The sequence below is a fragment of the Taudactylus pleione genome, unplaced genomic scaffold, assembly GCF_031769625.1.
Source record: "Taudactylus pleione unplaced genomic scaffold, aTauple2 ptg000129l, whole genome shotgun sequence".
Lineage (NCBI taxonomy): Eukaryota > Metazoa > Chordata > Amphibia > Anura > Myobatrachidae > Taudactylus > Taudactylus pleione.
Window position 1 is genome coordinate 13,768,423 of NW_028284531.1, and position 23,999 is coordinate 13,792,421.

Consider the following 23,999-nt stretch of genomic DNA (forward strand, 5'->3'; position numbering starts at 1 on the left):
GGATAAGTTTTCACCATTGAATAGGTGTCGAAAAAAAGTGCAGAATTGGGGTTTAGGGGTGCAGGCTTAAAAAAAATAGCCTGCACCCCTGGGAATGACATTTAAAAAAGAACTGTGTCAAAAAAGTTTAAAAAAGAAATAGGGACACCCCAAAAAATAAATTTAAAAATTGGGGTGAAAAAAAAAAATGGGAAAAAATTGTTTAACAATACGGAAATAGGTTCAGGGCTATTCTCCAAGTATGCGGCAGATGTTTTCTAGAATAGAATTATAGCGGCAGGTGCACAAATGCAGAATTTTTAAAAACTTACTTTAGGGACATAAAAATATGCTAGTACCCATTTTCATGTACCCCAAATTTGATGGGACCACTTAAAAAAACGAAAAAAATAACCTAAGTGCTCTTCGGCATCACTTCTTCAATGTCGGAAAAAAACACCTGCTGCGGCTATTTAAATCCCCGACTTTCAATTAAAGGCTAAAACGGGGGTACCCATAGTGATCCCCCATGTTTTTACTACTTTACAATTTTTTTAAGGAAAAATTCGGAACTTGACGCAAATCCAACTTCGGAGTTTCCCGTTTTGGTTAATTTTATATTGAATACGGGTATAAGCGGGAGCGCGCCCGATACTTTAACACAGGTAAAACTCCAATATGAAACGTTAACTTCGACAGTGAAGTTAACATTTCATATTGAATACCCCTCTAAGTCTGACCAGCGGCAGAAACTGCAAGTCTCGTCGCATGCAGTGAGTACACAGGCTGTGTATGCAATCGCAGTGGCTAATTTATGCACGCCATGAAATAGTGTTCAAACGGACTGGCACACCTGCATTTTTCCAACCACTCCCCCTCACCACCCCGAAACGCTCACAGCCTGTCACTCACTCTGCGATAGATTCCTCAGGGCGTCCGTAATCGCAGTGCGATCGCATAGCACGCGCAGTGTGGTGCATATGCATGCGCAGTGACCTTCAATTGCTCGATCTGCGTACGTAATTGCAGTTGCATACGCTGCTGAATCAGGCTAATATGCCACACTTACGGAAGCCCCGGGTTTGTGTATTTTAATTCACACCCATATGGGGCATCATATCAAGCCACTGCTTGCAATTCGACCCAAATTGAATTGACCTCTATACATTAAAATTACTACTACAAAAATGTAAGCTCTTACCTTCAAATGATAGAAAAAGCACATTCAATGTAATCATCATTTACATAAAGCGAAGGAAAATGGCTGTGGCAAATATAATAAATAGACTTTTCTCACTTGTCAGACACTGAGCTAACAAAGTTTGGTAAGTTTGAATTGGATGGCGCAAGGGTTTCTGGGAGTTGTAGTTTATTCCCAGCTCTCCCGTATTTCCTGTGAGTGTGCCAGTCACTGTGTGAGCTATGGACAGTGTGTCACAGAGTTGCTGGAAGTAAGGGTCGTCTCGTCTTTTCGAGGAGGAGGAATTCAGAAGTTATTCATGAAAGGAGAATTTGTCACTGTACTATTTCCAGTGTTGTTTTCTGTCCTCCAGAACTGCACCAGTCGGTCTGTGCCCGGAGGGGCTAATGGATGACGGCTAGGGCAGGACACATGGAGAACAGCAAGTACATTATTATCTTGCTTGCAGATGGAGAAGGTAAAGTATAGTTCCTGCAGGCACTGCATAGCTGCAAACATAGTATCAGTTATTGCCATGTCAGTACACTGTAGCTGGAGCAAAGGTGTATGGCAACATGTTAAAACACTGCAATCTGACCTTGGTGCACCCTATATACATCATACAAAGGCACTGAATATAGTTATAAGATCATATTTAAAATGTTCCTCCTTTATTAAATTACTTATTACAAAACCCAGAGAATAGGGACAAATACTTAAAATAGCATCTTATATAATGAGTACCATGGTCAGTTTTAAACTATAGAGAGATTAACAGCAGAGGCGTCTTATACGCCCCCTTCTGCTTCCTCTCCTCCTAAATCACCGCTTACCTCTCCGCTATTGGGGCCTGATTCAGAGGTGGATGGAATTGAAGAGCCACACACAAACGGCTGTGCAGTTACGTCCATGTAAAATGCTAATGTAGCAGGAGGTAGCTGTAGAATATAGACTCCGACGAGCTGTATCTGCGATCACTTTGCTGCGACCACTGTTCGTGATGGTTGCTCCTTTGGCCAAGCTGTGGAAGCTTACCGTAGTCTGACCGGGTCCTGGTCACATGCGAGGCCAGGAATTCTGCAACCACCGTCGCAAACCCTGGCCTCCCGGAAAAAACGTCTAAATGTCAATCATGCTGCGGTTTGGGGGGGTCTGCAAGCGAGATCGCAGGACCCGTTCTACACATGCGCAGAATGTGTCCTGAGCATGCACATCGGAGATGTGCGCTAACAATCGGGTTTGGGTTAGCGTACATCTCTGAATCAGGCCCTTGGGTCTTCCCTTATTGCCAGTTTGCTTCCAGTTGCTCACCCCTCATCTTAGCTTGCTTGTCCTACTGTATAGTGAGTTGCACTGTGTGCTACTAAGGACTTGTCAAATATTATAAACCCAACTTTGCCAAAGTAGTAAAAAGAGCTGGTAATTATTTCTTAACAGGACACCAATTTGTTGTCTCCTTTTACTCCTAGATGAAGGTCTGTTTACGCCCCTGTACAAGCCTGGCTACTGAAGGTATAAGTGTCGAACTTAGATCTCTGAAGAACAAGTGACCTCCCTGCAGGTAAGTCTCACCCGAGCACTGATTACGAGTTCTGCCATATAGGGGTATATCAGTACTTCTGCAGTGGAAATACTCTGTAGCTGTATACTGCACCAGAATCATGGATAGAGTTGGTGCTACCCTAAGCCTTGCGTCATTACATATATCAGAGTTTAGGTAGTAATAACAATTGGTGCTGGCCAATATAATACCATGAACTCTATAAATAATGTACTATGATTCAATTATATCATTAGTATGAGGTAACGTTATTGCATATAAACATATGAAAGATCTTAAAATACAATTGATCAGAAAATACAGTCCAGTCACCATATATATAAATGAGAGAAGAAAAAAACCAATCCTAAATTCCAAAAAGAGTAGATGAATTGATGAATTCAGAATGAGTGATTCATCCCCTTAGGTAATGTACTTACTAAATTAGTGTGTACCTTTGCCTCTAGTTCCTTTTTCATAAACAGAAGGAAATACAACCTTGCTTCATCCACATATGTGCCCTTCCCCGTTACTCCACAGAGACTTGGGGCTAAATGTAATAGTGAGCGATCTTTTGCCGTGGGGATTTATGCGAGTCTCCCCGTATTTTTAAAGTGGCAATCGTAAAGGCTAAACCAAGCTGGTTTAGCCTTTACAATGATTGCCAGTTTAAATCCCCACAGCAGCAGAAGATTGCTAGCTATTACATTTAGCCCTTGAACCCAGATACAAGTTCTCTCTTGCTGTGGTGTTCCTTAGCTCATTTTTGAATTTCAGTGTAAAACAAAGCTGCACATTATATATGAACTACATACAAAAGCGGGCAGTATTTTCGCTGCATACACAAATAAATGCATTTGAACAACCACATACTTCTGCATGGCTTGTTCAGGGGCAAATTGCTCATTTTTATTTTTTTTGCTCCTAAGTATGCATAAGCCTCTTAATGTTTCCTTTAAAGTATTGAGTATTTAAGGCAAGGTACGTGGCGACTTTGAAGTTTAATCATATTTGTTGTACCTGGCATAAAGAGCAGTAAGTAGTATATTTCAGTACAGTATTACTCTCTTGCTGCTTTTCTTCAAACCTGTCCTCAAATTAGCTTTCAAATGCTACTGCAGTGGTCTCCAACGTTAATTTGAGCTACTTTAGAAAAATGAAACCTCCTGAAGAGCTACTAAGATTGCAGAAAAAAAATTCTGGCTAATAACCAAATAATTTAAGGTAATTTAATGAAAAATAAAAATGTTTCATAGAAAATAAAAATGCATTTAATTATTACAGTGATATTGTTGTAGTTTTGTAAATAAAATTTAAGCACAGGCGCATTTCACTTTTAATTACCAGCTCAATGGAGGTACGTGCAGTAGAGGAGCAAAAGATATAGGCAGGGCTGCTGTGTGATTCTCAGGCAGGGCTGGGCGGGAGTCACTTACTCCGCCATAGCGTAGATGCTGTGGGTGGAACCATGGGGAAGCACATCAGGTTGACTCGGCAGTATTGCAGCTAGGTGAGCTGCCACAATTAAGACAAAGAGCTACCAGTAGCTCATGAGTTACAGGTTGGAGACCACTGCACTACTGTATTAGATGTATCAGTCCCCACAGAATATATCAGCATTGGGGAACTACTGTATGATATAAGCAAAGTGATTTTCCATATTGTTTCCTCAGTTCCATTGGTTTGCCTTGATAAGAACCAGTATTCATGAACTAGATGAGTAATAAATTGTGATGTAGGAGCTTAGGCCCTCTTTCCGAGATTTATGCAACGCCGATATTTACGCAGATTGAGCTATTTTTAGCCATGCGTGCAAGCCGTACTGCGCGCGACTAGCGATTGGTTTGCGATGACACTCGCGCAGAGGATTCACTCGCAAAGCCATTGCGATCTCCTTCGCAGCATGAGGAGAGATGCAGTGCTTGCGACAGGTCAGACTTCTCTCAGAAGCTGAGCGACTGCCCAATCTGCGTTGAATTTCAGGATGTTTTGCGCTGATGCACGTCGTCGGACGGATATGAGGAAGGCAGCAGTGCCTATCCCTATGCTTAGGTAAGCTTTGGAAGACATTAGCATATTTTCAAAATAATCCACAAGAAATTGCAGTAGTGATTGCATCAGCGTCAATCTCGGAATCAGGCCCTTCATTCACACAAAAAACCAACAACCCCTTAGTGAGAATAAAAAAAGAAGACAAAAATAAATAAAAAAAAAGGCACCATAAACAAAATAAATTAAAAACAATAGTGTTGGAATTAATACTGGAACTAAGTATTCTGTTATTATGATCATTAATATTCATAACTGCCAAGAAAATGGAGAACTTCTTGCATGTAATGTACAGCTGTAAGCCTTGTGTGTAGGTGACTGGTATTTGTCCGACATACTGTATCACTGCACACTGTTTCGCCAATGATATAGACATTGAATGCTTTGTAATCTTTTATTAGGGAGAATATGAGGAACATTACATTTCTGCGTATTTATTCAAGCAGCATTGGTTGGAAGTGCGTTCTTCGCTCGCTAAGTATGAACGTTTGTTTTCCATGCCAGGTACAGAAACGCTGTTTTCTAATTGTTTTAAAGAATCGGTAAGCCAGAAATATCACTATGATTATATACAATAATTCTGAATAACAATCACAAATATATGTGTGAAAGCTTCAGGAACTGACATGAAGATATCTGCGATAAAGCCATAACTGTGGATTGGAGATAATTTCCTGCACACGACAGATTTCCTGTCAGTACTGAAGGACTGCTGTCAGCCCGTCCCTAGACTGAAATGACTGATAAGCGAGAACAGTAGCTTGCACTTGGCAGTATAGAAAGTCTTCCATGAACACAGAGCCTGATGTGATCCTGTACGCAGCTGCTGTGTGGAATATGCAAATGTCGCAGACACCGAGGAATGTATTGATGCTCGCCTATGCCTTTGCAAATTCAAGCATCTGCGCGAAAAGTTGCAGCATCATTTGCAGGTCATTTGATAGCAGTCTTCTGAGTAACCCTATGGGCGTGCAGAATGGCCACAGGAACCGAGACTCTGGAGCCATTTTTGAGGTGTACAGAATCGCAGACGAAAGCTGTGACATACCCCAAAAACGGTTGCGAGAGGCCTTCGTTTTTCTGCCGCCACTCCCCGTTACCTTCCCCAAACGCTCCTTGACTCAATCACACAGCGAGTAAAAAGTCGATGCGAGCAACTGCGGTAATGTACCTTGACACATGTGCGGTGCGACCTAGACGCATGCACAGTTTACAGATAATCGCTCAACTGCGTAAATAGTGATTCCAATATTTGATTCAGGCCTACTATTTGCCATGTGCCCTGAAATTCTGATCACCCAAAATGGTAATCCAAATGATCATAATCACTATAATAAATTTTAAATATTTAGTATAAATAGGGGAAGAGCTACTCCATTTAACCGTGAAAATGAAATTGGTTTCTTTCTATAATATGTGAGTATTAAAAACAAGCACAATATAAAAGTGCGAGAGTAATGATATATTGGCCGACTTTATCCTCCACCATGGATCGCAACAACGTATCTTATAGCGTGTACCCCCAAATCCACAAAATGTATCGTTTGATGAACAGAGCGGTCACATTTTCCTGTGTTATGTGATGCACTTCAGATGGGACGATGCAACGGAGGATGCAGTGTTGTTAAATTAAGCATGTAACAATATATTGCGTCGCCATACGGTGATGTGATATATCGTTACGTCACGTCACATCACATCGCTGGGTCAGCACATCGTTTAGGTGTATCCCCAGCTTTAGAGGAGTGGATACAGTTTGTTTGATCGGATGTTGGCTAATAGTTGTCAATCATCATCAATGAGTAACTTGATTGATCATTTACATAGATGCTCGTACTGAGGAGAGATAATGTCCTAACAAACAACAACCTGTCTTCGTATTGTTCTACAGGGGGAGATATTCAATCCTTATGTTATTCTTTTCAGTTAACTGTATTAACTTTAATTAAGGGTTCATTCATAAATACTACACTTCTACCAGAAATTGCTGCCCTGAGTGTCACCCCAGGGTGTCACAGCACCAAGTCTGGGAACCACTGGCCTAGCCTACAAATAGGATGGCCCAAATAATTTTATTTTGGACTGGACCACCCGCAACACCCCTGAGATTGGGCGCCACGGCACCCCTTTTCTGCTGTAAAGTGTAATAAAGACAGGGACTGCTGCTCATCTAAACAATCTGGTAAAGACTTACTTAAGACAGCAATTACGAGTAGAGGTGCAATAAATGCAGGTGCAAGCTGTATGAATAACAACCATTTTTGTGAATATATCTATAAAGATTCATTCATCAGTCTAACAGTGTTTATGAAAGAATGAATCCTTAATGTTAAAGTTCATACAGTTATTTTAGAAGGGAATAATATAAGGTTTGATTATCTCAAACCCTTTATACTAATACAAATCCACTGTTGTTTATTATAACATCATCTTTGTTCAGAATGAGAACCCACATAAATGATGTATCCAGTTACCTATTGAAGTTGGTTATTATACCAACAATTAGGTAAAACTCAATCAAACAAAGTTTAACCTTTGGGTTTTTTTTCACAACGTTCTTTTATTTTGTTTTTAATAGTTCTAGCTTGTAGAAATTAACTGATTTTGTTTTCAATTGATATCAATAAAGGAATATTAGCTATCCCTGAGTTCACCTTCTAACAGTAACCACATTATTCTCTCTTATTTTGTGTATTACCTCACTGCATAGTAAGTGGTAAAGCAATGAGAAATATCTAAAGTTCTGTCAAAGTATGAGAACTTTTATATACTGTGTTTATTACTTCGTGTTGGATTTATTTTTGGAACTTTAAACCAGTGGTGATTAGATTAAACTAAAGTAAGAGTGATATTTCTTAGATATGTTATACATATATTAATTATAACCGTACAGGATAAATTGATTTTCCTTCCCTTATCTGGCAGAACCACTTTGATTCACCCTCCAGTAACAAATTTAAAGTGGTGCCAAAGGTGGTAGCCATGTTACATACCACTGCCATGTCTGCCTTGCATTCTGTTTGTGATTCTTGTACTATGATGCATTGTGTTGTCTTTATTCCTTGTAGAACGTAGTAGATGAAGAAAAGACATTTGAACAGGGAATATGTAAAGAAGCCACAAGTGAGCCTAAGGATGCGTCGCAGAATGCACAGAAGACTCTAAAGAAGTTTGCCATGTTGACGGCTTACTGTGGTAGTGGCTATCACGGTATGCAGGTAAATGTGCATACGTCACTTTCTATACTGCAGAACATATATATATATCTTATTATGTCACCCACAGCCGTGTATTTATAAAACACGTGACTATTCACTATGAGTGGCCATATTCTCTGCCTTATGTTATGTGCTTCTATATTTCTGCTAGCCAATTTTTCTCCCCTTCAAACTTCTATTCTGATTTACTCCATGGAAAAAATGTGTTGATTGTACCAGAGGCGGCGAGAGGGGAAAGGAGCGGATGCTGCTTACCTTGGCCCAGGCCGGTTGAAGGGACTCAGCTGGGGCCCGGATCAGGTGCTGCCGCTGTATAGCAGCACAGCCGCAGCAGCACATCAGGCAGTGAGAGAGAGGAGACTGTTCAGTAGCAGTGCTAAGCAGCAGTCTCTCTCACTGCCCGTGTGCCAGGTCCAGGGGATTGTGCTATAATACAGCGCTAGTGGGCAGGGGAGAAGTATTACAGGTCGGGGTGTGCAGCTGTAACAGTTATCGCCCCCCTTAGAGCAGCCCCTATGCTGAGCACAAGAGTGACACATTATTTATTATGATAAACAATAATTATTCGTGGACACCTAGGTGTAAATAAAAGGCGTTTTTTGTTGTTGTTGTTATTTGACAACCTACCTATATGAAATGAATAAGTGTTTCTTGGTATATTGAAGCTTGTATTAGTGTAGTCACACTGGATATTTTCCTGCAGCGATTGTGTTAGTTTAAATGTTTTTCAATGCAATTTTTACTATGTTTCCATAGGTATCCATTAAATATTATTGAATGATGTGGCAACAGTTTCCTGATTCACTGCCAATTGCTGCTGATAATAATTTAGATGGGAAGTTAAGGCTAAATGTAATATCTAGTGAATGTGGTTCTTATTTAGTTAAGCCCGTAAAGTTATAAAAACTTAAAGAAAACACAATATCGACCACAAAATGGATTATAATTCATAAAGGAAATAACATACATATGCAGCTACACACTGCCCACCATAGGTGGCAGCCTGTCCATACTGTACCGGATGGTACAGCACAATCTGTAAAATAATATAAGTGCCAATAAATGTGCTTACCAAATATATAGTAAAATTGTGCTTACCTGTGTATAAATCTATATTTATCTTTGACATGCGCAGTGCACGCCCTCTGCTAAGAGCTGTAGAGTGAAGAGGAATTTAGATTTCATCGCCTACACTTGGTTCCATGTTAACTCTGAGGGGCTTATGTAATAGGCTGTGAGCTGCAGCAGCTTCTGGAATTCCTGCGAGTCTTCCCGTATTTTGAAAGTGGCAATCATTTTAAAGACACTATAGAAATACGGGAAGACTCACAGAAGTTCCCGCAGTGGCTGCAGCTCGCAACTTATTGCACAAGCCCCTGAAGGTGCAGCCTTCCTGTGCTATCAGTGCTACCCAGGGATTTCTCCATTGCCTCTGCTGTCATACCAGACATGATGTACTATGTGTGGACAGTAGCGGATCCAGAGTGGGTGATCACCCGCTTCCTTTAGCACACCCCACCTCCTTAGTACAGTGCGGCTGTGATCATTTTCTTCACCAGTAGTGCGGCTGCACATTTCATAGATGCGCCTTGCAGTACATAACTCCCTGGGTCAGGTAGATGGGTTGTTGCATAATGTTTCTCTGGAGTAATTGCAGCACGAGTGCTGTTGTAAGTCACGTTGTGCAGCACCTTTCTTCACACTCCCTGACTATGTAGCCACCAGTTATTCTCAGGGTGCCAGTGTAGGCTGAAGCACTGCTCACTGGCCAGAAGCTACTGTACTTGGGAAATTTCAACCTACTAGGATAACGGAGTCCTGATCTGTCAGACCCTGGAGTACTTCAGCACACTAAGGGTCAGGAGATATTGGGGACCCTGTTTCAATGTCTGTTATTCACCTCACACTAATTGTACAGTAAATGATACTTAGTGTGCCCTGTTCCATATCCTAAAATTATATACAAGACAATTGGCACAGTTGAGGTACTATACAGAAATCCTTACTATCTTTAGTGTAGAAAATGATAATTGGTACAGAAACGTTCAGTCCTGTAACTCGCCATCTCCAGCCAATGGTGACTTTTACAGATGTACCGGCCATGCTTTGTTTAAGATGACAACACGCAGAAGGCGGTCTACGTCTCGTGCAATGGGTAAACAAGTTATTCACCTTCAGTGAGCGCTTCCATAATTCTTTGTTCCGTTACAGGTACACATGTAGTTCACGTGTTTTTTATGCACCTTGTGTGCTCACATCCCAGCCAATGACAAGTCTTATACTGCTGTATTACATTATAATGAATAAAAGACTTCTTATCTGGTTTGTTGGAGGTTATTGCAGGATTTGAAGTAAACCTACACCTAATCCTAATCTCATAGAGAGCCTCCGTAATTAGAAGGCTCTATACAAGATATTCCAGTATGCTAAGTAGCAATGCAAGGTATCTTAAATGCAATATATATTTAAAACTCACTAGTTTAATTACAATATCCCAGAGATACATACTGATAAGACATTAAAATAACTCACAAAAACTTCCTCACATATTACAATCTAGGAATCTGACAATAAATCGCCAATATATCAGTTCGTTCAGAAAGTGTTAGTAGTTCATGTGCCAACAGGCCACTTGCACACTATAAAGATATCTTATCTTGTAGTATGTATTACCTGCTTTGAGATAAATCACAGTGTTAGTAATCAGCATTAATTGCATTGTTGGATTAAGCCACTAGATAAAACTGCATGATAATCTCTAAGCACCTTGTAGCCTTTGTGTCACATCAGACTATGGCGCTACTGGAAAATGCAGCTGTACAGACACCAATGGTATTTGACCGTTATCTGGTGCAGGAAGTCTAATCCTATAGATAACCATTCATTTGTAGCTTCTTTATTTCTCTGCTTGTCAGAACTTGAAGTCACCTGAAAACGCTCATTATGTAGAGATTGAAGCAATTTTTTCAAAAGTGGCCGAAGCCAGAGCATATTGCAAGTGAACTTGGCTACTTGCCACTATGATATTTGGTCCTTATAAAAGCATTAGAAGATTTCAGGAATTCCTTAATCATACACAAGTGTACTAATGTGTCAGACCAGCGGAATTACTATGGCATGACACTGGCACAGTGCCACATTGCCATTTATCAGTAATTATCCTACCTGCTCTGACAGAGGCAAATAATGAAAATGGAATCTGCATGCTTCACTAATGAATACAAGTGTCGTCTTTATTACAGCCTGTTTGTGCCATATTCATTGTTTCATTGTGAAATGCAAAAGGCCGTTCTGCAGACTAATATCATTGCTTCTATTCTGTGCAGTTAATGAAATCTGGCTTTCCAACTATCGAAGGGGAGCTGCTTTCTGCACTCATAAAAGCGGAATGTATCCCTGAGACGTGTTTTTCCAACATGCGTTTACTGCGGTTCCAGCGTTGTGCACGCACGGACAAGGTAGCGAGAAAGGAGAGAAAATATAGCATGTACAGTATTCGTCTTACAGTATATGTAGAATATGTTGATAATGATATTATTATTTAGGTTATCAGCAATGCTCATACAAAAAGGTTCAGGTTAAATTTGTTTTTATCTTGTATGCCAATGTCAGCTAATTAGCATGTAAGTTCCACTGGGGCTGTGACTGGTGCTAATAGAAAAACATTTTTTATAGTACATATTATGTTGGAGCTATATAAATATAAGATAATAATACAATACAGTGTTCAAAGGCTTCATCACCGCAAATGTTTCTTTTGGTTGAAGCTCCCTAAGTGATAAAAAACATAGTTGAATATATATGATTATGTGCTTATTGTTTAGTAATTGTCAGGACCTGCTTCACCCATTACAGTGGTGAAGAAAGTCCTGGCACCGCCTGGCTGTTGATTTACTGAAGGGGGAGAGTGTTAATTCACCTGTCTAGCGAATTGCGCTCTCCCTCTATTGGCATCTGACCGGCGCTTGCAGGGAGTCTGACCATGCGCCACTCAGAAATCCCCAGCGTCACCTGCGTAACCAACAGCCAAGTTAAGTGCTGTGTGAGTGCGGCAACAAGAGTTGTCGAAATCGATAGCTGCAGTTGTCGGAACGGTCAGTTCCACTAACCTTTCATAACTTCCGACTCCACATTGACACCCTATCTAGGTATAGCAGAGGCGATAATGACAGGGGAGCTGATTCCTTCCCTGAATTTTTACATGCATGGAAGCGTTAGCTGCATCACGTAACATGCACAGTTACCAACACACGTTTATACAGCTCCCCAATAGTTTTATTCACATGGAGTGCAGAATGATATCTCCATAGTCGCCAAAGGTTAATCTTTGCTCTTCTCTCTGCTACTAAAGCTGACCCTTTTCAAATACTCTGCTTTTACCAGATTTTATCTGATAGGGTGGGACCATAACCTTCATCCAGAAGTGGAGCAGATTTCATCTGATCACTCAGCAGGTTTCCTAGATGTCCGGTTCTGTGTCCTACGCATGGATACAGTGCTTACAGATTAGCTCTATTAGATTGTTCCTTGTATGGCCAACTTAACCAGTCATGTGCTTTCTACACGACAGACATCACACAAACCCTTGGGTTTCCATGTTAACCCAAAATTATTAGTACAGTGTGGTATTTGTAAATAAAAAAAAAGGGGGTAAAATATATACAACAAATTAATGAAAATGTAAAAATAACAAAGAAAAAATGGAAATCAATGTTCATGCTGGCATGCTTTAGAAAAAAATGCTGCTCCTACAAGAGACCCCTGCCAGTTCCAAAGAAAGGCAGATTCCAGAAAAGTAGTGCTTAGTAACTCCTATTATATAGTATTTCAGGTCCTCAGTTTGTATACAATTCCACTTACATGAGTATATAATCTGTTACTGCCAGCGGTATTCAAGGATACAGTGTTTTTTTGTGTTCTTTTAAACTTTCCTCTATGCTTCTCACATGGCGCCATCTTGTCAGTGATGTATTCAAAAAGATTGTTCCGCTAACAAAGAGTCAGGCACTGTGACAGAGTCTTTGCTCTCTTCTGCGCATGCGCCATTTTTCCGAATTTAACACCGGAAAGATGGCACTCCAGGAGAAGCCTAGTGTGCCAGCGCACCACGTGGGAGACACATTTCATCAGGTACAGGTGGATGCTGGGCAAGTAGGGGCCCGCTTCATGGTGGGGGAACCCGCTGCACATGGGCCCCCACAGTTTTTAATATGCCCCTGCGTTCTTGTTAATATGTTTTTTAATATCTATATATTTTCTACTTCAGGGTCCATAGGGTATCCACAGGATACCTTGGGGTATAGGTGTGACGTCAGTCGCAGGGCACCAAAGAGTTAAGCTTTCAGCCTCCCAGGATGCACTAGGTCCCCCTCCTATACCCCGCCCCCGGGCCAAGGCACCTCAGTTTAGTTTGGTGCCCGGCCGGAGTCGGGTGCACCTGTTGGAGTGGGGGCTAGAAGAGCCCCTGAAGCTTATTCTTCATGCAGCTGTGGCTGCACAACTGGATGAACAGCATGGACAGTCAGTCCTGACGTCCATGCTGTCTTCCCTACACCCCGCCGGTACCAGAACGCCGGTACTGATCCGGGGATGCTGGTGGGCGTCTGGGGTCACAGCTAGCGGTGACCCCAGATGCTCCGGACCATGGCCGGATTCAAGGGGGACAGAGGTAAGCAGCGGGGTCCCGCGGTGGGTCCCCGCTGATCACATGGTCCTAAGTCCCCAGGCAGGGGGCTCCCTGGGGACTGGCTGCAGCGTGGAGCCAGGCGACCAACCTGCGCTTCCACTACCCCCTGGGACAGCGGACCGCAGCAGAGCGGTAGCGCTGCGGCGTCCCAGGGGTTAAATGCATGCCAGGGGAGCGCGCCTTCCCTGTCTCACAGCCGGCGCCTCCCCCGCTGCACACAGCCCTCTCTGCATGCTGCCGACTGGTCCTGTGGCAGCGCTCCTCCCCCAGGCCAGCCTCCTCTCTGCTCCTCGGCGGCCATCTTCTCCAGAACGCATGGTGAACGCTGCTGGAAGCGCTGGACGGAAGCATCGTGGTCTGGGTCCCCCCGCATACCTCTCCTCCGCTGTGGCTCAGGTCTGTGTATGCAGCGCTGTGTCCTACCAGGCCCTGTGTCTGTGTAGTTGAGTGATCAGCGCTGTTAGTGCAGGAATTGTTATTTTTCTGCATTGTATGTGACTGTGCTAGCGCTGCTGCCTGTAATCTTTTCTTCTCTAAACTGTCAGCTTTATTACTGTCCCTGTTCTTTCTGCTAAAGCCCTTGCGGTGCGGTGCTGCAGGGTGGTCTCTCGCCTATTTAATACTTAATTGGTGAGAGAGGTCACATACGTGGTGCCATCATGTCTGAAAGTGATTTTCCCCTCCGGCTACAGTGTACCACGTGCAAAGTACCGTTAGCGGAGGGGGAGGGTAGAGCGGAGGGCCTTTGCCGGCAGTGTTTGTCCATGGCGCGGCCTATTACGGTTACAGCACCGGTACAGGAGCCGCCCTGGGCTTGTTTCGCTCAGGCGTTAACAGCTTTAGTGGGCCAGTTAGCTCCGCAGCCCGCGTTTACTCCGATGGGTTTGTCCCAGCAGTCTGTGGTGTCGTCACCCATGCAGGGGTTCCCACGACAATTGGTGGTACCCCACAGTCTCCCTATTTCCCCGCTCCCGGGTTCTCAGGAGCCAGCGTGGGTTAACTCCCTGACGAGTTCTGTACAGCACTTGTCGGATGTGTTGCAAGGGGAGTCTGTGATGCGGCCTCATAAAAGGCCGGTGGCGTCTCTGTCCGCTCCTTATGAGGATGACGAAGGGACGTCTGATGATGGGGAGATTCTAGATCCTTACGATCAGGAACCTCTCCATACTAAGGACGCTGATGCTAAGTCCAAAGTATATATTCCTGGACTTATTCGGGCGGTCCGCACAGCCTTGGTGATTGAGGACGAAGTTCCCCCAGCGGCTAAATCTAAGTATGCCTTTTTCAAAGATGTGAAGGGCGATGCCACAGTCTTTCCTCTTTCGGGTCAGTTGGTGGACCATTTAGAGGAGGCGTGGAAACAACCTGGCAAAAGATACCAGCCGCAGAGACGTCTGGCGGTGGCTTATCCGTTCGCGGATAATTATTTTGCGAAGTGGGAATCCCCTCCACAGGTGGATTCTCACGTGACCCGTCTTGTCCGTAGTGCCACATTGCCGATGCCATCCATGTCCTCCCTTAAGGATGCTACGGACCGCAAGGTAGAAATCTGCCTGAAGTCCGCTTATTCCCTTGCAGGGGGGGCAGCACGGCCGTCTATGGCCATTTGCTGGGTTGCCAGAGCGATGGAGCGCTGGGCGGATTCATTAGAGGCTTCTTTTGAATCCGACTGTCCGGCCGATCAGGCGGAGTTGATTGGCAATCTCCGTGATTCGGCCACCTACATCAACGAGGCGGCTCTAGACATTAGTACTCTGGTGTCTAGAATTTCTTCAGCAGCGGTAGCTGCTCGTCGCACCTTGTGGCTGCGATCCTGGAAGGCGGACGCAGATTCCAAGAAAGGTCTGGAAGCGTTGCCGTTTACCGGAGAAGTTCTCTTCGGTCCAGATCTGGATAAGATTGTGGCCACGCTGGCGGCAGCCAAATCTGCCTGTCTCCCGTCGTCCGCTGCTCCTTCTGGTTCGGGACCATCGTCCTTTCGGTCATCTAGGGCCCAGGGCAGGCCCAAACCACAGTCGTTTCCTCGACAGGCTGGCCCTAAGAAATCGGTCAAGCCCCGGAAGCAGGCATGGAGTACCAGACGTCCGGCCCCCAAGCCAGATGACAAGCCTGCGGCCTGACGGTCCGGGCCTCCCTTTGGGGGATCCCAGGGTGGGAGGCCGCCTGCTACAGTTCGCCCAGTGTTGGTCGACCACTACGACAGACACTTGGGTTCTGGAGGTGGTTTCCCACGGATACGCCCTCTCCTTCCGGCACAGACCCCCGGCTCGCTTCTTCACCACGGGTCTCCCATCAGACCGGAACAAGGCTACGGAGCTGCGGAAGGTATTGCACACTATGCTCCAGGCTGGAGTTATAGTGGCGGTTCCATTCTCCCAGAGGGGCCAGGGTTTCTATTCAAATCTATTTTTGGTACAGAAACCCAATGGGTCATATCGTCCGATTCTCAACCTCAAAGCACTCAACAAGTCTTTGCGGGTCCCGAAGTTTCGGATGGAGACCCTACGGTCCATCATTCTGGCGCTGGAACCTGGGGACTACTTGGTGTCATTGGACATACAGGACGCTTACCTGCATGTCCCTATTCTTTGGCGCCATCAACAGTTCCTCAGGTTTGCAATCAGCAGCGACCACTTCCAGTTTCGGGCGTTACCTTTTGGCCTGGCAACAGCACCACGTGTTTTCACCAAGGTGATGGCGGTCATGGCGGCTTCTCTGCGGCTGCAGGGAGTCCGCATGTTGCCGTATTTGGACGACCTGTTATTGGTGGCAGGATCTCCAGAGCTCCTGTTACGCCACTTGGACCTGACCATTGCACTGCTGCAACGGCACGGCTGGCTAATCAACTGGCAGAAGTCCACTCTAATCCCGTCTCGGAGGATTCTGCATCTTGGAGCCTTATTGGACTCGGGACAGCAAAGGATCTTCGTGACGGAGGACAAGATCTCTGCTTTACAGTCAAGGGTGCGCAGTTGTCTGCACAGCCGCCGGGTGTCCTTACACTCGGCGATGAGGTTACTGGGCTCCATGGTGTCGGTGTTCGACATGGTGGAATACGCCCAGTTTCACTCCAGACCTCTGCAGCACCTGATCCTGTCCAAGTGGAACGGGCTGACTCAGTCTCTGAAGTCCCAGACGATTGTGCTCACCCAGGAGGTTCGCCTGTCCCTTACGTGGTGGTTACAGACGACCCACCTCAACAAGGGACGTCCGTTCTGGGTTCCAAATTGGGTCCTGTTGACAACGGACGCCAGTCTTCGGGGCTGGGGAGCAGTTTCGGGTCCACACTTGTTCCAGGGCAGGTGGACGCCGACAGAAGCGGAGCTTCCAATAAATATCTTGGAACTCTGTGCGGTCTTCAATGCTCTCCAGCAGGCACAGCGGTTTCTCCAGGGTCGCCCGGTGCAGGTCCAGTCGGACAATGCTACCACCGTGGCCTACATAAACAGGCAAGGAGGAACTCGCAGTCGGGCGGCTCTCGTAGAGGTCTCTCGGATCCTGGTTTGGGCGGAGCGCAATCTTCCGGCCATATCAGCGGTCTTCATCCCGGGAGTGCTCAATTGGGAGGCGGACTTTCTAAGTCGCCAGGATGTTCATCCGGGGGAATGGTCCCTGCACCCGTACGTTTTTCAACTACTGGTGGACAGGTGGGGTCTTCCAGAAATCGACCTCATGGCGTCCCGGCACAACAACAAGTTGCCGGTGTACGGGTCTCGCACAAGAGACGAAGGGGCGTCTCTGGTGGATGCTCTGTCCGTCCGGTGGACGTTCCGGTTCGCATACCTGTTCCCTCCGGTCTCCCTTCTTCCACGGGTAATCCGGAAATTCAAACAGGAAGGAGGGACGCTCCTGTTGATAGCTCCCGCGTGGCCCAGACGGCACTGGTTCTCAGACCTTCAGGGTCTGTCCGTGGACATTCCTCTGCGGTTGCCGCTACGACCGGACCTTCTGTCTCAGGGTCCTTGCCTTCACCCGGACCTGACTCGGCTGTCTTTGACGGCGTGGCTGTTGAGACGGCCATGCTGAGGTCCCGGGGGTTTTCCAGCTCTGTGGTGCGTACCATGTTACGAGCTCGGAAACCATCTTCCGCGAGGATATACCATCGCGTGTGGCATACGTTCTTCCAGTGGTGTCGACCGAGAGGTTATGCACCGCGGGAGTTTCGTCTGTCTCGGATTCTCGCCTTCCTGCAAGCGGGACTAGATCATGGGCTTCGCCTTGCTTCTTTGAAGGTACAGGTCTATCTGTCTGGTTTCACCGTAGGATTGCTACAATCCCGGATGTGCGCACCTTTATGCAGGGTGTTCTCCGCATTCAGCCGCCCTTTGTTCCACCTGTGGCGCCTTGGGATTTGGCTGTGGTCCTGAGGGCTCTCCAAGGACCGCCGTTTGAACCACTGGGCTCAGTGGATCTTAAATGGCTAACAGCTAAGACTGTTTTCCTTCTGGCCATTGCTTCGGCCAGACGTGTTTCTGAGTTAGGGGCTCTTTCTTGTAGACCCCCTTTCTTGGTTTTTTATGGGAACAGGGCAGTGCTCCGCACTCGGCCCGAGTTTCTTCCCAAAGTTGTTTCCCAGTTTCATGTTAACGAGGAAATAGTTGTTCCGGCCTTTAACTCACCGGGTCTTTCCGTGGGTGAGGCCTCTTTGGATGTTGTGCGGGCCTTAAGGACTTATGTTGACCGCACTTCTTCGTTTAGGAAGTCGGACGCTTTGTTTGTCCTCTTTGGCTTCCGTAAAAAGGGTTGGCCTGCTTCAAAGCAAACTTTGGCAGCCTGGATCCGTATGGCTATTTCTGAAGCTTATCTTCATGAAGGCCTACCGGTCCCTCCTTCTCTGAAGGCTCATTCCACTAGGTCTGTGGGTCCTTCGTGGGCAGCTCGACGTGGTGCCTCGGCAGTTCAGATCTGCAAGGCTGCTACGTGGTCTTCTGTCCATACCTTCGTGAGGTATTACAGGTTTGACACCTTCGCCTCTCAGGATGCTTCCTTCGGGCGGCGGATTCTCCTTTCTGCACAGGAGCGTCCCCACCCTTAAAGGATACTGCTTTGGGACATCCCCAAGGTATCCTGTGGATACCCTATGGACCCTGAAGTAGAAAATATGAGATATGGTAAGAACTTACCCTTGTTATCTCTATTTCTACGAAGTCCATAGGGTTCCACAGGACTCCCGCCCTGTCGCACCTGTGCTGCAGATGGGCTTTGCTCTGGTCACCGGTTTTCCGTCTCCCTCTGGTGAGAATGTGATTCTTGTATGTGTCCAGATCTTTGTTCTCTCTCTTCCTTCTCCTCCTCCGGCCTATGGCTTGGTAACTAACTGAGGTGCCTTGGCCCGGGGGCGGGGTATAGGAGGGGGACCTAGTGCATCCTGGGAGGCTGAAAGCTTAACTCTTTGGTGCCCTGCGACTGACGTCACACCTATACTCCAAGGTATCTTGTGGAACCCTATGGACTTCGTAGAAATAGAGATAACAAGGGTAAGTTCTTACCATATCTCATATTATATATGAGTTAGTGATGCCCATGACCACACAGTTACATGACCAATGATGTTACTGTTTGTTTGTTAAAAGCAAATGTCATGAAACCAAGTTTTTTTTTTTTTTTTTTTTCCTTTTTAAACTGTTAGTCATAGTCTTAGGCCCATTTTCAATTTGCTGGACTTTTCGCCTCCTACGCCTGTTTTCCAGGCGGAAAAGTATTGCGCGCGTGCCCGATTATCCACTTATTCAGTGTCAAAGGACGCGAAAACGGGACCCGGCGAATCTGGGAGTGGCGAAAAATAATGGGAATTTTCAGGAAAACATCCCATCACCCCCCTAAAGATGTCCAGACATGGGGAATCACTATGGGTTCCCCCGTTTTTGCCTGCTGAGGGGAAGTCAGGTTTTTAAATAGCCGCGGCAGGTGCATAAATGCGGCTTTGAGAAGGTGATGAAGAATAGCATTTAGCAAATTTTTTTTCAAAAATAACTATGCCCATCAAATTTGGGGTACATGAAAATGCGTGCAAGCATATTTTTAAGTCCCTAAAATGCTTTTTTACAATTCTTCAAAGATGCACCTACCGCTACTACCCGCAATAAAAAAAACACCTGCCGCATACTTTGGAACCCATCTGGATTGAATTTAGGTATTTTAGAAGTGTGTTCCCTATTTATTTATATTTTTTAACCCCAAAAATTAAATATATATATTTTTTTTTCAACTTTTTTTTAACACACTTTGTTTTTAGGGGGCATTCCCAGAGGTGCAGGCTATATTTTTAAAGCCTGCACCCCTAAACCCCAATTCTGCACTTATTTTCACCAGCTAAACATTGGAGAAAACTTATCCCCATTTTTTTACAAAGACTTTTCGCATGGGCGATAAGTCTTTGTAATTGAATACGGGGATAATTACAATAGGCGAAAATGACGTCATACGGGTTTTCGCCTCTAATTGAATACGGACCTCAGAGTGCTCTTTTGCACTGAATTTGCATACATTGGTTGTATAGGAAAATGCACTGTGTTGGGGGCTTAGTTGTTATTAAAGAGTACTATTGTTTTAATAAGAACAGTTATGGAAGCCACTATTATAAAACTATATTAATATTTATTTGTATAGCACCAACAAATGTCTGTCTTTAGGCCTTAGGAGCAAACTGGAGCACCTACCATAAACCCAGGCAAAAACAAAGAGAACATACAAACTGCTTCCACGCTAATTGGATACCAAAATCTGCATTTGGGTAGTGGTCTCTGCTTTTGATATTAAATATGGCAAAGATAGTCTTAACTCATACATGAGGTATTTGTAAAATAGCAATGTGTTGGACCGCAAATCTAACCTAAACCAAATGCGTTTCATCTTGTTTGGGAGACTTTAGCATATAAATATATTTGACCGAACATGTCCACCATGCTCTCGTACATATACTCAGCAGTAGTTTGTGAGGGAGGAGCTTCTGCAGTATGAATGTTAGCCGGGCCAATTTGCTTTACAGAAATGCACTCTGTGGTTTTGTTGCTATACTGGGGCAATGCCAGTGATGTCACAGTAACTCGGATAATTGCCTTCTCAGCTTTTTGATCTGCATCAGATACCATTGGGACACTGTGCTAAGAATGTGGGAGGCGTATAGCACACCCTAATTTTAAACTTAATAAGAGGTCCTACCATGCTGAGACTTGTAGTACAATGCAGGGAACAAAGAATGCAGGTGCACACTCTAAGTACTAACGATGATGATAGTCCAAACAATCCTGATAAACTCTACAATTAACATGGAGTATAAGTGAGGTTCTTAGTACATGTTTGGTAAAAGATGTTTGCCCATCCACCTCATCAAGTTATACCACTGTATACCTAAATAATTTGTTATATGTATTTTTTTTTTTTTGTTATCAAGTCGTCACTAATGCAGCTATGTTTTTGTTGCTTGTTTTCTTGTAAGGGAGTTTCCGCTTTGGCTCAAGTTGTCTCGTTAAGACTGTTTGAATCATGCACAAATTCTATGGAGAAAATCAACTGTAACCTACCCCCAGAAATCTGCGTGTTAGGTAATTACAGTAAATATCACCAGATATTGAAGTACATTGTAAATTACAATACTCAAATTGGCATCTATGACTAAAACTTACTTTTTAACTAGCATGTACCCAGGGCCGGTGCAAGGAATCCCGGCACCCTAGGTAAATCTTTTATCACATTGCACTCACCACCACCACCAGCCACTACCAAGCCCCTCTGGTGAAAGTGTGGAGGTGGCGTCTTATAAGTATATGTGTGTGTGTGTGTGTGTATATATATATATATATATATATATATATATATATATATATATATATATATATATATATATATAGCAGTCAGTGATCTAGTCTACCACATACTATAGGATACCTGGGCTTCTTACCTTACCAAGTAGAGCTCCAGGTCACGTTGTTACAGTGCAGCTGCCACAGAGTCCAGGACTACTGTATGTTGACTGTGGTCTCTGGTCAGACTGTGCTGGAGATGAGGAGGCGCCCTGCCCCCGGCTAAATCCAAGATCGCGACCTGCTCCTGAGTCCTGACTGGGATCGCCGTTGCCCGCTGTCCACACTGCTAAGGGTTGGTACACAAATGGATCACCTATTGGTTTCATCTATGCTAACACAGTCACACTCGCAGTGTTTCCCTGGCTGGAGCACAAGCTCCATACACTCCGCGACCGATGCTCCTGGCTAACGGCACCCTGAAGTGCACGCTAGCCAGAGCAGATGACCGCTTCCTGTTTGCATTCCACAGTGGAACGCAAATCCAGGAAGCGGCAGCTGGCACAAAGAAATTGACCTGGGCTGGCAGCCACTGTTAGCTGCCCCAGGAGCGGGGTGCCTGGGACTGGACCAGCGGGAACTTTCCCGGTGTTCCAATCCACCCCTGGGTAGGGCATAGCTGCGGCTGAAGACTCGCGGCCACTGTGAATAGTTTAAAATAAACCTTTTTTTTTTATTTTTTTGCTAAGGGGACTCTGAGGCGCCCTTTGGTGCCTAATGGTAGCGCCAGCCATGCATGTACCATAAAGCCATTTTAACAGCATCAAGTATTTAATGCAATTGTAATGTTCTAAATTGGTTTGAAGGAAGCTGGATAATAATTCCTGGAACATGAAAGGATTGTGCACTGTGAGAAATGAGCTGTCTTTCCTATACTAACTACTTAATTTACTTTAAACTGGTGAAAATATATCTGCTGCATTTTCTTAGGAGATAACTGCTTTATATAGTTGAGCACTGTTTTATTGTTAGCTTATGTTCTTTTTTTCCATGATAAAGGTACACCTATTACAATGGAGGTGGAATATGCAGAAGGCAAAATGAAAAATTGTTTTGGGACAGGGGAAGCAGTGATCGATGTGCATGATAATAGGTTTGGGGCACCATAGCCCCTCCAGCTGTTGTGGAACTACACATCCAAGCATGACCTGCCAGTTTTAGCATTCCCTAACAGCAAGACATGCAGGGCATGCTGGGATGTGTAGTTCCACAACAACTGTGGTACATAATTGTAAGATATATGTTGTATTAGAAACAAAAATACCAACGTCCATAAACAATGTACTTGTCTTGTCTTCCAATTTCCTTATTCTGCTTCGTATTCAGGCATAAAACGAGTGCCAAAGAGATTCAGCTGCAAGGAGATGTGTGATGCACGCACCTATTCCTACACATTGCCCACGTTTGCACTGTCAAGGTGCGCTGTTTCTGCTCCCGTGACCAGCTTCCGTTTATCCCGAGAAGACTTCCATCACATCAACAGCCTCCTTTTCTTCTATAAGGGGACACATAATTTCCACAACTTTACAAGAGGGAAATTGGCTGATGACAAGAGTGCATATAGGCACATAATCAACATTTCCTGCTCTGAACCGTTCGTTCGCCATGGTGTAGAATTTGCACGTATACTGATCAAAGGACAGAGCTTCATGCAGCACCAGATCCGGAAGATGGTTGGTCTTGTCATAGCATTGGCACAAGGAGCTGTCTCAACTGATTACCTTCCTCAGTCTGTGCAGAAAGACAAGGCCAATATTCCCATAGCACCGGCTTTAGGCTTGGTTTTGGAGTCTACACATTATGAACATTATAATCAGAGGCGTAACCATGACAATAACTTCCATCAAACAATAATCTGGGACAATGCTTTGCCTACCATAGAAGCCTTCAGAGAGGAGAAGATCATTCCAGTCATCATCGAGGGAGAATTAAGAGGACTTTCCATGTGGCATTGGCTGCACCAAATTTGTACACACAGACTGTCCCCCAATGTGGTCAAAGGAATAAACACACCCAAGTAGTTAATACTGTACATTATTGTTTTTTATTGAAGTTCATTGATAGGGACTCGTCAAACACATAAGATTTTGAGAGGTGGTTTAGTAGTTATTGAGTTGCTGAGAATAATGTAGCCCAGTATAACCTATGCAGCACACAGACAGATATATGTAGAATATAAAACATTAGCGAGTGGTAGAAGTATATAGGAAGAAGGTGGGGCGAGCAATGCACATGAAGTCCTCCACAAACAATGATCGCTTCATAATATCTTGAAAATGTTTTTTCTGTCTAAATGTCTCCTTAGTTTTTCTTTTGGATGGATGTCAAGACATATCTTTGTTAGTTAACTCCTGCCAAGGTATGTCAAGAAACCAATCTTAATAATTAAACTAGATCGTTTATACTGAGTTTTTTGATGGTTGGTCATTGTGCAGTTGTTTTGAGTACGTATGCAATTAATCGTAATTCATTAATCTTATGTATCCATAGTGGTAATGGATGCCCACATATACAAATCGGAGGCACCCATACAAAACTAGAGACG

At 44.5% G+C, this 23,999-nt stretch overlaps 1 protein-coding gene across 1 annotated transcript; it reads left to right on the forward strand.

Annotated features, from left to right (window-relative positions):
• Positions 1-1,353: 1,353 nt before the first annotated feature.
• Positions 1,354-23,479, forward strand: LOC148523645 (pseudouridylate synthase 1 homolog). The gene is made up of 7 exons (XM_088472996.1): positions 1,354-1,637; positions 2,629-2,720; positions 5,150-5,252; positions 7,817-7,966; positions 11,293-11,424; positions 21,091-21,196; positions 22,781-23,479. Exons 3-7 carry the CDS (start codon positions 5,157-5,159, stop codon positions 23,473-23,475), a joined length of 1,179 nt encoding a protein of 392 aa, XP_088329122.1. The 5' UTR covers positions 1,354-1,637; positions 2,629-2,720; positions 5,150-5,156; the 3' UTR covers positions 23,476-23,479.
• The last annotated feature ends 520 nt before the right edge of the window (positions 23,480-23,999 follow it).